We start from the raw sequence: 13,430 nt of genomic DNA on the forward strand, positions 1-13,430 counted from the left end.
CCCCCCCCTCCACATAGCGGCAGGCTCCCCCAAAGGCAAACCCTTTCATTGTCCTCCATACCGAGCCCATATCAAAGATTCTGCTTTTGGGTCAGGTTGGCATCAGTCTCTCTCCCTGGCCCACAGCAGCTCCTGCCAGAGTGGGGCCTCTTTTCAAATGTCCCCTTCCTGACAGCGAGGGAGGACTCGGTCAGGGAAGCCAGCATGGACTTCCTTGTGCTTACTTACTGGACTGCGGTAAACATGGTCACATCGGGTCAGTCAGTCAGCACAGGGAAGCCCGTACTTACCGTGCTCAATGGGTCCTCTGCCCCCACCCGCACTCATGCCCTCACCCTTGCTACAGGTCCCCCAGCTCTGGCCATCCAGGCCAAGTGTGACCCCTGCTTGTCCAGCCCTTGCCAGAACCAAGGCACCTGCCACAATGACCCCCTGGAGGGGTACACATGTACCTGTCCCGGTGGTTATAAGGTGAGTGGAGGGGCCTTTCCGGTGTCCTGTGGGGCAGGCGGGGCGGAGTGGGTCTGTCTTGCCTGCCCTGTCCCCACTGCCCATTGCAGTGGGTGTGAATCAGGGACCTCGCGTAGGAATGAGTAAAGGGATGGCTGTTCCCTGGGAAGGTGGGTGGTGTCTCTGTCTCTGCCGGCTCTCTTAATCCTGGGTTCCCACCACTGCCCCTGCACCCCAGGGCCAAGACTGCGAGGTGTCCCCGGATGGCTGCGCCAGTGGCCCCTGTGAGAACCATGGAACCTGCCTGCCACGGGAGGACGACGCCGGCTTCACGTGAGTTCCTAGGAGGGCCGAGCACCTGCTGGCCAAGGGGCTGGTGGATGGGGGTCCTGCAGGCAAACCTCCGTGCCCTACGCCTCTGACGGGGCCGCTCTGCTCCGCGGAGTGAGTAAGTGCCAGGCAGGGGGCCCTCCCTGCCCACCAAGCACCCCCCCAGCTGCCAGTGGAAGGCGGCACAGCAGCCCGAGTCGGTCAGACTTGGAGCCTTCTCTGTGGACTCCTGGTCCCCTCTTCCTTCCCTGCCAGGCACCAGGGGCCCCTCCCAATGGTGCTGCGAACCCATCCGGGTGGCGAGGAAATGCTGTGGCAGGGCCAAGGGGGTCTCCAGGACCCCCCTCAGAGCCGCCAATGAAAGCATTAGGAAGCCAGCGCTGCCCAGCAGCAACCCCCCCCAGGCCCCGAGACCAAGTATGACCTGCCCGCTGCTGTGTGAGCCCCCAGAGCTGGGGGCAAGGTCCTGATCACTCATCCAATGAGTCACCTTGGTCGCTGGAGCCAAAGGGCCACGGATCTTACCTCGTCCGCCCCTCTTGTGCTCCCTTGCTATGCTCCCCGCGGCCTGCCGCCGCCCTGCGCCCAGGGAGCCCCCGGCCAAAGCTGTGCCCGCCCGGAGTTTGCTGGGGCATACCGTGTAGCGAGGGCTGACAGATTGCCAGCAGGGAGGGAGCAAATTGGTCCTTCAGAAAATGATGTTGAATTTCCTAGCAGAAATGGCCAAAGCCGGCCTCTGGGAACCCAAATTACCCAGACGTACAAAGACAGCGCTAACAGGCCTCCCCATGCCAGTTTCCGCCGTCACCATGGAAACGGCGTCCTTCCCGGGGGCTCAGCCGCCTGTGGGCATTGTGAGTGGCTTCTTCAGCGCTGCCCCTCCCCATCCTTAGACTCCTCAGGGGGCTTAGGGAACACTCCCCAGAAAGGTCCCCTGCCGGGCAGAGGGACACAGTTTGGGGGTGTGGAGTCTGAGGGGTGCATCCAGGAGTTCTGCTTCAACCTTGAGGTGTGACCCTTGGTGGTGGCAGGTCAGGGAGAGGGATGGAAGGTAGGTGAGTGTGAAGGTGAGGTGGAGGAACCTGGTGAGTTCTCAGCCGTACCTGGGAGGGGGAGCAGTGCGGCAGCCGCAGAGGAATTACTGTTGGGCCGAAATCCACAAGGTCAGCAGTTCCAAACCACCAGCCACTCCTGGGGAGGAGGAGGAGGCTTTCTGCAGCCATGAAGAGTTAGTCTCAGAAACCCACAAGAGCAGTTCTCCCCTACCCTATAGAGTCCCTGGATGGTAATGAGTTTGGTTCTGGGGTTTTGAGGGCAGGCCAGGTGGATGTTGTGGTAGAGGGGTCCGTCCCTTAAAAGATGGGTGTCACCGTCAGAGGACAGGGCAGGAACCTTCTAGAACCCATCTGTGCTGTCTCCTTCCACCTTATAGGGGAGGAAGGTGGGTCCCTGTGGGGGAGGGGAGCAACAGAGCCTGGTTGAGCACTCAGCGGGCCTCAGGGAGACCTGTCTGTCTCCCCAGGGACCAGCCACAGAGTAGCCTGCAGCTCGTGGGTGAGGAGTTGGGGCAGAGCATGGGTGGAGCAGAGTCACTGCAGAGAGGGAGGGAGAGGCTGGGGACCAGCTCCTGGGAGCCCCGTGGGGATAGCTCACCATCCCCCATCCTCGCTGCCCCCACCTCCCTGGGGTCCCTGACCAGGCTGCTCCCAAGACCAGCTATAGGGGACTTTCTGAAATGCAAAGCTGATCCCTCACCCACGCTAAGAGCCCTATGCTACTACCCCACTGCCTTCAGGGGGACACACCGTGCAAACAGCCACCCCTCAAACCTTTCTGCTCACGTACCCCCAGCATTAAAGCAACAACAACAATACAATAAATGACGACAAAGCCTCTCCCAGAATTTCAGATTGACAGCTGACATTTGCCTTGACAAGTTAGCTTCTCATTGCTAGGGGGGATAATGTCCAGTTAGGTGCCAATACTGTTAACATTGAAAAAGAAAAGTCCTCAAAACGAAATAAATAAACAAAAGTTATCTTTAAAATGGCTCTAGTGGGTTCTAGGTAGCCTAACGGTGTGATACTGCTTTACAATTCCCCCGAACAAGCTGCCCCAGCAGGGGACATGTTCGCTTTCTTTTTCCTCCTCAAACTGGTCTTTCCATCCTCATCTACCCACCCCATCTTTAAAAGGCCCCATGGGTCTGTTCTGCAGCACCCTGGTAGGTTTCTCTGCCACCAACACAGGAGTGTTATAAGCTCAAAAGCACTGGGCCCCCGATTGCTCGTGGGTGATCCCTAATAAACTGCATCGAGCTCTCACCACGGCGACGGAGCTGATTGGGCAACATAACTGTGTCGCAACGTCTGACGGGTGAAGACCCATACAGGTTATATTTCATCGGACTTGGTGAGACAGGAAGACGATGTTGTTTTCCTTCTCCTGCGGAGCCCTGGTGGCATGGTGGTTGGGTTACGCAGACCTGGGGCTGGTAACCGCAAGGTCAGCAGTTTGAAGCCACCAGATGCTCCTCTGAAGAAAGAGGAGGCTTTCTATTCCCACCAAGAGTGACAGTCTTGGAAACTGACAGGGGCCAGTTCTATCCTGCCCCATAGGGTCACTGGGAATTGGAATGCACTCGATGGCAGTGAATTTTCTCCATAACCCACATGTCCCTTGGAAAAGTCCAGGAGCCCAGAGGAAGCATACACTGGTGGGTGCCCAGGGCCCTGCTCCCCCCGGCTCCTCTTCCCCACCGAGGTACACAGCTCCTCCCTGAGGGCTGCAAGTTGGGTTTTGTACACAGCTCTTTCCATATACCTTCCAGACTCTTCCCTCTCCCCACGTCAGGGTCCCTGGTGAACTCAGCACCTTTCCCACATGCCTGCCGGGGCCACTCCCCACCCAGGTGGCCTCTCTCCCTTTGCCCCTGCTCCCCAGTCACTGTTGATTCCAGTTGGAAGCCACCCCTTCCCGCACAAGGTTGAGATAGGCCGCCCCGTGCACCTGTAAGCTCCCAGCCAAGGGCCAGGCCTAGAGTGGGCCCATAACTTGAGGACAAGTGGTAGTGACAGTGGGGCTTGGGTAAGGCTGTCACCTGACGGTGGGGCCACCTGCCTTTCCCTCCTCCCCCCCGGCAGATGCTCCTGCCCCACTGGTTTTGAGGGGCCAACCTGTGGGACGAACACAGATGACTGTGTGGAGCACGCATGTGCCAACGGGGGCGTCTGTGTGGACGGCGTGGGCAACTATACCTGCCAGTGCCCCTTGCAGTATGCGGGTAAGCGTGGTGGGGTGGAGGGTCAGGCTGGGCCCCTGCCCCAGTGAATGAGGAAGTTTCTGCTAGCTGGCTGGCTGCCTGGCCGACAGAGGACGGCTTCTCTCCTGCCTCTCACACGTTCTTCTCCCCCAGGAGAGGCCTGTGAGCAGCTGGTGGACTTCTGCTCCCCGGATTTGAACCCGTGTCAGCATGAGGCCCGGTGCGTGGGCACCCCAGATGGGCCCAGGTCAGTGCTGCCTGTTCCCCAGGCCAGGGACCGAGCACAGTGGCCGGGGCAGAGTGCAGTCCACCTCCTCCCTGCCAGGGGGTGCTATCGCAGTGGTGCAGGAATCCTGCCACTCGGTGCAGCGTATGGGGGCAGGAGAGTGTGTGTGTGTGTGTGTGTGTGATGAGTCATTTGACCTCTCAGAGGCTTGGTTTTCTCATCTGTAAACTGGGTACAAAGATCACTTCCTCCGGGCAATGACAAGGATTAGATGGAAAGGGGTGCGGGCTGCATTTTGCCTGGTTTGATACCTAGTAAGTGTTCCCGAAAGAGCTACCATCCTACTTCACCACCAAGTACAAGATCCACAAAGCTCTGAAAGCCAAAAGCCCACTGGACGGCGGAAGGTGACAGCTGACCCGCACGGACACAGGAGATGATGCTTTTACATAGCCCTGCTGTGGGGTTTGCTGAAGACATGGGGACATGTTTGATGATGGGGCCGCTCCAGAGCCCAGCGGCGCGTCACCTGCATACATCAGATGCACCCTCTTACTCACCTTTCCCAGAACGAGCTGGGAGGTGCACACAATCTTGGCTAGCAGTTTGAGTCTGCCCGGACACCTCAGAAGAAAGCCCTGGCAGTCCACGAGTGCACACTCAGCCACCGGCGCCCTGTGTGCTCCATGCTGACACACGGGCTCGCCTCAGCCCCCGTTTTTGCTTTTAACCCTGGCTGCCAGTGGGGACTCATCAGACCACAGGGGAGGCTGCTGGGGCAGGGAGGGATGGGGTGAGGGCTGAACATGGGGGAGTCCTTGCAGGATGGGATTCCTGAAGCCAGGGTGGTCGAGTGGACCCCTTATGTGATAGGTTATGATGGGCCAAGGTGGACTCTGGGGAGAGGAGGGAGAGCAGGGAGCTGGGTGCTGTCCTGGCATCCATGTGCTCCTCAGAGCAAGGATCAACCCCACTGGGGGTGGGGGCCGTGGGGGAGAGAGGAGGGAGCAGTGGCAGGCCAGGAAGGGCTGAAGATTGGCCTTGGATTTGCTGTAGTGGTTAATGGGGATCCCCTTCTCAGCCCAGGGTACCACCCCAAGCTTACATAGTCCCCCATGCACCCCAGCACGGGCTCTGGGAGCATTTGATCTAGGACGCTGCTTGCCCTCCAGGGGTGCCCACAGACTCACTGGGCACGGAGCTTCTCTGCCACATGCACAGCTACCCTCCCCCACCCCCACCCCGTGGTATGGGCCCTGGGTCTTGGAACATTCTCCTGGCCGTCACCCACCTACCCTGCCCACCCCCAGGTGTGAGTGCCCGCCAGGTTACACAGGCGACAACTGCAGTGAGAACCGAGATGACTGTGGGGACCACCGCTGCCAGAATGGGGCCCAGTGTGTGGACGGAGTCGACACCTACTCTTGCCTCTGTGCCAAGGGCTACAGGTGCGTGGAGCCCGGATGCCCACACTGGGCTGTGGCGATGCCAAGGTTTACTAGCGATGGGTCTTCCTCATGGCTAGGCCAAGCACGAGGAGCTCGGTGATGCCGTGGCTTGTCTGAACCCACAAAGGTCTGTGGTCCAACCCACCCCCACCCCCCCAGCGGGCCCATGGGAGAAAAGCCCAGGTGCTTTCTTCTGTCCAGGCGGCAGCCTTGGAAATGGCCCTGGCAGTTCTGTCCTGTCCTGCCCCACGGGGTGGTCATGGGCCAGAACACAGCCAACGCCACCAGCTGCGTGGCCTTGGAGAAGTTACTTGGCAGAGGGTCTCTTTTCTGTTTGGTGGAGGGGTGGGAGGTGGGGACAGATGACTGAGCAAACACGCATCTCTTCCCAGTGCAACGGAACCTCTGTGGCTGCCTTGAGCCCACCAGGAGTCGTTCACCACATCCCCATCGTGGCTCCTCCCCTCTTGACACCTGCCCTCTTGCTGATTCATTTGCTCCCCCTGGTCTGCTTATGCTTTTCGATAAACAGTCACCTCTATTGAGATGGGACCCACCAGCCACGGAACTCACCCACGTCCAGTCTAATGATAGCCATGACTACAGTCCACTTTAGAACATTTCACAGATCACCCCAAAGACAATCCTGCGGTGCTTGTGACCGGCCTCTCACTTTACACAGGATTTCCGAGATTCAGCCATGTTAGAGCATGCATTTGTACTTCATGCTGGATAATATTCCAGTGTATGGATGTATCATACTTTTGTTATCCATCCGGATTGTTTAACATTAGGCTACCGTGAGTAAGGCTTCTATGAACATTTATGGACAGGTGTGTTGTGTGTGTTTAATGTGATCTTTTCAAATCTCTTGGGTATCTACCTAGGTGTGGACTTGTTGGGCCATACTATTTTGGTGTTTAATTCTTTGAGGGACTGCCAGGCTGTTTATTAAAGTATGGTAACCGTTTTACATCCCCACCAACAATTTCTGTACCTTCTGACCAACACTTGTTAGTGTTGTCATTTTTATTACAGCCACCCCAGTGGGTATGATGTGAGGCTTTTTAAATGATTCTGATGGACAAATTCCCAAAAGGCTACTTGTTGAGCATCTTTTCAGATGCAGTTGGTTACTTGTAGATCTTCTTTAGAGAAATAGCTTCAGATCCTTTCCCATTTAAATTCAGTTACTGGACTTTTTATTATTGAGCTCTTAGTTCTGTGTATGCCCAACATAGAATCCATTACCAGATACATGATTTGCCAACATGTCCCCTCACGCTCAGTGTTTCGTTCTGAGGAAGTCTGATTTATCTGTTTCTTTTTTGTCACTTGTGCTTTGGTGTCCTATCTAAGAAGCCATTGCCTAATCCCAGCTCGTGACAATTTACCCTTCTGTTTTCTTCTAACAGTTTTAAGGTTTGAGATCTTACATTTGGGCTCTGGGTCCATTGAGAGCCACTGTCTGAAGGGGAGTTGAAGTGGGATTCCCCACTGAGCCTGGAGTGGGAGCCTGGGGATTTTCTACAGACAAGAGCCTATCGTCTGCAAACAGAAGTAGCTGTCTTTATTTTCCAAGAGCAATGCCTTTTATTTTATTTTCTTGTCCAGTTGCTCTGCTTGTATACTCAGAACACTATTGAAGTGGTGAGGGCATCTGTCTTGTTCAGCATCCTAAGGAGAAAGCAGTCATTACGTACAGTGGCATCTGTTTTATCTGGTTGGTGAAATTCAATTCTAGTCTAGTTTGAGAGTTTGTATCATGAGGAGGGGTTGGATTGTGTCAAACGCTTTTTCTGCATCTACTGGGATGATCATGTAGGTTTGTCATTTTTTCTTTTTTTCCTAGACTCCCACCTTGTCGTGGGTCTTATTATCAGTAGGCTGGTTGGCTAGTAGATTGTTGAGCACATTTGCATCTTTATTCCTACTAGGATACAGTCTGCAGTTTTCTTTCCTTGTGCTGTTGTCTGGTTTTAGTGCCAAGGTAATGCTGGCCTCATAGACTGAATTAGGTAGCACTGTTCCTCTTCAGTTTCCTGGAAGCATTTGTAAAGAATTAGTATTGATTATTCTTTAAATGGGAAAAAGAGGGGCTTTCTACTCCCATAAAGAGGCAGTTCTGCCCTGCTCTGTAGAATCACTGTGAGTCGGCATCCACTCGATGGCAGGGAGGTTTCTTGGTTGTTTCTTTTCAATTCTTTTTCTGTTTAAATGTTTTACATGTTTGAGGGAATTCACCATAGAAAGCTTCTGGTTCTGAAGCTTTAAAAAAAAAGTTATTTAATCTCTTGTTATGAGTCTACTCAGAATGGTGTGTGTGTGTGTGTGTGTAAGTTTGGGTAGTTTGTGTTTCCAGGAATTCATCCATTTCATCTTTGCTGTCTAATTTGCTGACGTGCAGTTCACAGTGGGAAAGGGCAGCTTAAGGAAAGACTCTTGTGGGATTTGAAGATCAGGCAGTGTGCTGCTCAAACTTCCTCTGACCCACATCCAAGCCCACTAGACACCCCCACTATCAAATTGATCCAATTCATAGTGACCTTATAGGACAGGGTAGAACTGCCCCACTGGGTTTCCAAGGCTAGAACCCTGGTGGTGTAGTGGTTACGTGTTTGAGATATGCAAGGTCAGCAGTTCAAAACTGCAGCGAAGGATAAGGTTTTCCACTCCTGTAAAATTTAGTCTTGGAAACTCACAGGGGGCAGTTCTACCCTGTCCTATAAGGATTGCTGTGAATCGGAATGGATTTGATAGTTTGGTTTTCTGGAAGTCTTTATGAAAAGAGATTGCCACATCTTTTTCCCATAGGATGGCTAGGTAGTAGATTCGAATTGCTGACCTTTCAGCTAGCAGCTGAGTACTTTAACCACTGTGCCACCGGGCTCCTTGTAGTCCCTGCCAGTCCTTTTTATTTCTATAAGATTGGTAGTCATGTCCCTTCTTTCCTTTCTGACCTTAGTCATTTGACTCGTGTTGGTCGGCTTGTATCCTAAGTCTTGTCTTTTCTGGGAAATGGGCGTATTCGATCCTGCCTGGCAGGGGTTAGGCATGCGCAGTGAGTGCTTCTCAAACTTGCTGGTCACCTGGGATCATGTGTGAAGAAGCAGATTCGGGTTCAGTGGGTGCCGGGGACACCGATGAAAGTGTCCTCCTCTGAGGAAAGTGTCTCAAGCAGCGACGTCAGCTCCAGGCTCCTCCGTTTCCCGGGGAGGTTTAGTGACTTGTTCTCCAGGGCGGTGGGAGGTGGCTGCCCTGCCTCCCTCGCCCTGACCTCTCCGATGTGTGCCCTCTTCCCTTCAGCGGACAGCTCTGTGAGATGCCAGCCCGCCCCGCCGCCCCTAGGAGCCCCTGTGAGGGGACCGAGTGCCAGAACGGGGCCCGCTGCGTGGACCAGGGCAGCCGGCCCGTGTGCCAGTGCCTCCCGGGCTTTGGGGGCCCCGAGTGCGAGAAGCTGCTCAGCGTCAACTTTGTGGACAGAGACACTTACCTGCAGTTCACTGACCTGCAGAACTGGCCCCGGGCCAACATCACGCTGCAGGTGCGGGGGGGCCGGGGACCCTGCCCAGGAGCACAGGCAGGGCCCTGGTCGGCAAAGCACTTGGATGTGGAGCGTCAGTCACACCTGGAAAGCTCATTGGCTCCCAAAGTCCCCCTCCCCCTCCCCCCCCCCCCCCACACCTCCCCTCTATCACCCACACACACACCAAAAACCCTCATCTTACATACTTCTTCCATCCCCGCACCTCTTCCCCCCCACACCTCCCGTCCCCTTGCGCCTGGCCTTTCTCCCAGGGCCCCACTGTGGCTGCACTTAGCATCTCCAGGTTTCTATTCCCAACCAAGTGTCTGTTGTCCTTCTCAGGACTGCCAGTCCCTCCACCTCAGAACAGCCTCATGTGGAGAGGAAAAGAAAAAAGCAAACCCCACTTCCACGACCTTAATATCAATATTTTGCTAGACATCTCATATTTTTTGAGGTGGCCGAGGGGAGTGGCTTCTATGGCACTTCCCATAGTTAAAAAAAAAAAAGTTAAAAACTCTTTAGACATCTCTCTCTTTCCCCCAAGTCCATTTCCCATCACAAACGCCACATCCCTCTCCTCTCCTTTCCGACATTTGTCCTGGGCTCCCTTCAGCCACAGGCCTGCCGACTTCACTCTCCTCCCTCCCTGCACGACTGCCTCACAACCCTGGTTGTCCAGACAGCGCAACCACAGCCACCCTAGCTGGACGCCCAGTCCAACTCGGGTAACCCGTAGCCATCCCTCCCTCGAGCGGCTCCTCACTCCAGCTATCCAAGGGGAAAATGTCCTTGCCACTCCAATAGGATGCTCCCCCAGGGACCCCCTCTGGTCTGACTTTAGTCACATGGCCTTCCCTGAGCCACCCAGAATCCAGGGAGATGGGGTGGCTATGATTGCTTCAACCCGGCTGATGAGCCCACTCCTACAGTTTAGGGGCTGCCTTTTTTTATATCAGAAGAAAGGAGGCACAAGGGCTAAGACAGGCAGAGGGAAAAATATCATGGCTTCTCCAGGTTTTAGCAGGATGGCCTCCAAGACAGAATTTGGTCTTCCAATGCGCAGTCCTGTGTCAGGACAGGCTCTCTCGTGAGCGGGTCCTTCCCAGTGCGCGCAGCTCTGGCTGAGGAAGCCTTCCTGAACTTGTCCTTTGCAGTTCCCACACTGCTCCCAAGGCTGCCCCCCATAGTTCTCCTTCCCCGTGCCCACTCTGCCCTTTCCTCCCCACCCCTCCCTTCTAGGTCACAACTCCCACCCCGCTCTCCGAGGACCCATCTGCCCTTCCTGCCTGGCATGGGCTCTGGCCAGACTGGCAGTGGGTGGTATGTGAAACAGGGGTTCCCAGGTTTGTCAGTGCCTGCGGGGGACATGGCATCTGCCCACAGCACCTCTTTTCCAATTTTGGGTCACTCTGCCTCACCTACCAGCCTTGGGCTGCTGCTGGTTGGGGCGGGTGGCCGAGAAAGCGCTGTGGTCCCCCAGGTGTCCACGGCAGAGGACAACGGGATCCTGCTGTACAACGGGGACAACGACCACATTGCGGTTGAGCTGTACCAGGGCCACGTGCGTGTCAGCTATGACCCAGGCAGCTACCCCAGCTCTGCAATCTACAGGTTGGCGTCCCCCTGCCCACCAGATGTCCTCGGGCCCAAAAGCCCACCAGTCAGGGTCTCAAGGCCAGAAGCAGGTGGCTATTGGGGCCCCTAGGAATCTGGACTCCGAGAGTGGAAAGATTACCGGAGCCCTCTAGGGGGTCCCCTGCCTGGGTCTGAGGTTCTGAGGCCTGAGAAGTTGCCCATCCTCACCACACTCCAGGACGTCTCCACCCCCAAATGCCTCCATTCTCCCCAGGGGACTCCACACAGGGGAACAGCTGCTGGATCACTTGGCCTTTCTAGGGAAGAGCCCGCCCCAAACTGAAGCCCCTTCCCTGGGTGGGGTGGGGGTGTCTCCCTGCCTTCTTCCAGTGCGGAGACAATCAACGATGGGGCCCCTTCCCTGGGTGGGGTGGGGGTGTCTCCCTGCCTTCTTCCAGTGCGGAGACAATCAACGATGGGCAGTTCCACACAGTCGAGCTGGTCACCTTTGAGCAGATGGTGAATCTCTCCATTGACGGTGGCAGCCCCATGACCATGGACAATTTTGGCAAGCACTACACGCTCAACAGGGAGGCCCCGCTCTACGTGGGTGGTAAGGAGCGAGTGGGCCTGGTGGAAGGTGATGTCATTTTGAGGGTGGGACCGCTTTTGTCCTCTGTCAGGAGAGCCAGTCCTCAGGGCACTGCACTCTGGGGAATTCCAAGGCGGTGGGGTGGGGGAAAGTTGTAATGAATACCCAGATCTCTGGTGGCTTTCCTCCCCAAGAGTGGGTGTCTGGGTTGGTCCAAAGGCCCAGCCGAGGGCTGACCTGGCTGTCTTCCCTCCATGGGCAGCTCTCCTCTTATTGGGCCAGAAGGAGCTTCTCAATTGTTTGGGGTCCATTACCAGTTTGGGAACGGGGACAGGAGTCCTTGCCCCAACTGGGGACCTCCCTGGCTGGCTGTACAGGTTTTGCCAGCGAGATGACTCTTCCCTTCCCCTCTGCCTCCACCTCATCCACCACCCACAAACACTTGTCCTTTGAGCCAAGGCAGGCTTCCGGGTACAGTGGGCTTGTCTCGGTGTGGTGGTGGGCTGCCACTTCCAGGCAGAGTGATGGATGGCCCTTGGGTCCCCATCTCAAGGCAGCATCCCTACGACAGACATCGATGTATCTCTGAGGCTGCTGTCCAGCGGCCACCAGCGGGTGATGACAGAGGGTACCATGCACGTTGGTCCTAGGCCCCAGGTCCTTGGGTGTACTTGGGGTCCCTAGTTGGTAAACGCTGCTGCCCTGGGGGAGGGCATCCAAAGCCTCCCCTCAGCTGTGGACAGAGGGAGCGGCCTTCTCACTGCTTCTGGGAAAGTAGCCAGGCCCCTGGACAGCAGTAAGGCCTTGGCTCAGGGTGCAGAGAAGGCAGGAGGCCTAGGGTCAGAATGAACACCAGTGCTGGGTGTGTGTCTGCCTGCCACCCCACCTACCCACCTACCCAGGGATGCCTGTGGACGTGAACTCGGCAGCCCTCCGCCTGTGGCAGATCCCCAACGGCACCAGCTTCCATGGCTGCATACGGAACCTGTACATCAACAACGAGCTCCAGGACTTCACCAAGACCCAGATGAAACCGGGCGTGGTGCCCGGCTGTGAGCCCTGCCGCAAGCTCTACTGCTTGCACGGCATCTGCCAGCCCAATGCCACCCCAGGGCCTGTGTGTCACTGTGAAGCCGGCTGGGCAGGCGTACACTGCGACCAGCCAGTTGACGGCCCCTGCCATGGTCACAAGTGAGCCTGGATGGGGACTGGGGGAGAGGGGTGAGCAGGGGGCTGCATTCTGTACACCCCTTCTCAACAGCCCCAGGAGAAGAGCCAAGTGGAAAATGTTGCTTTAAACTCCCCAATGGGAGCACGTGTCCTGACCCAGGGTGTCCATTGCATGTGTGTTTTATGGGTGGCAGGCAGCCTTTATTAACAGGAAAGGGTGCTTAGGGAGAACCTCCCGGAGTCAGTTTGCTCCCCTGGTTGAGTGAAAGGCCAGGAGGGCAGGCTGGGCCTGGCCTCACAGCCCTCTCCCTCTCCTCTCCCCCACCCCCTGCAGGTGTGTCCATGGGAACTGCGTGCCCCTCGATGCGCTTTCCTACCGCTGCCAGTGCCGGGATGGGTACTCGGGGCCCCTCTGCAACCAGGCCGGAGCTCCGGCCGACCCCTGCGGGGGGCTGCAGTGCTTGCATGGCCACTGCCAGGCCTTGGCCACCAAGGCAGCACACTGTGTCTGTGACCCGGGCTTTTCGGGCGAGCTGTGTGAGCAAGGTCAGGGCCCCCCCTCCTGACATGCCTTCTCCAGTCCACCCCCGCCCTCCCCCTGAGTTTGCCTTGGCGACTTGGCTTTTTCCTCCTCCCAACCTCAGCGACCCCCCTCCTTCATCCCAGGCCACCATTGGACTTTCGTGCGGCCACCCCCTGGACACTGTGCCCCTCAGACAGATGTCCCACCCCTCCCTAGACCCAGCTTGCCCTGGGGCCCCTTTGTTGGGACACCCTCTCTTCCTAGAGGCTGGGGTCTCTCCTGGCCCCTAAAGCTGGGGGACTGGGAGTCCTTTCCCTCCACCCCC

General features: G+C 56.5%; 1 protein-coding gene across 1 annotated transcript in view; it reads left to right on the forward strand.

The window, feature by feature from the left end:
* SLIT1 (slit guidance ligand 1) overlaps positions 1 to 13,430 on the forward strand; it is a 212,069-nt gene that overhangs the window by 195,585 nt on the left and 3,054 nt on the right. Inside the window, exons 27-36 of the mRNA XM_013004184.2 lie at positions 347 to 471; positions 689 to 783; positions 3,924 to 4,063; positions 4,196 to 4,289; positions 5,579 to 5,716; positions 9,023 to 9,260; positions 10,726 to 10,856; positions 11,279 to 11,433; positions 12,315 to 12,603; positions 12,917 to 13,128. Of these exons, the coding sequence (XP_012859638.1) occupies positions 347 to 471; positions 689 to 783; positions 3,924 to 4,063; positions 4,196 to 4,289; positions 5,579 to 5,716; positions 9,023 to 9,260; positions 10,726 to 10,856; positions 11,279 to 11,433; positions 12,315 to 12,603; positions 12,917 to 13,128 (1,617 nt within the window). The remainder of the gene's footprint in view (positions 1 to 346; positions 472 to 688; positions 784 to 3,923; positions 4,064 to 4,195; positions 4,290 to 5,578; positions 5,717 to 9,022; positions 9,261 to 10,725; positions 10,857 to 11,278; positions 11,434 to 12,314; positions 12,604 to 12,916; positions 13,129 to 13,430) is intronic.

Source organism: Echinops telfairi, unplaced genomic scaffold (genome assembly GCF_000313985.2).
Source record: "Echinops telfairi isolate 266 unplaced genomic scaffold, ASM31398v2 ScPeMD7_70;HRSCAF=299, whole genome shotgun sequence".
In the NCBI taxonomy this organism is placed as follows: domain Eukaryota; kingdom Metazoa; phylum Chordata; class Mammalia; order Afrosoricida; family Tenrecidae; genus Echinops; species Echinops telfairi.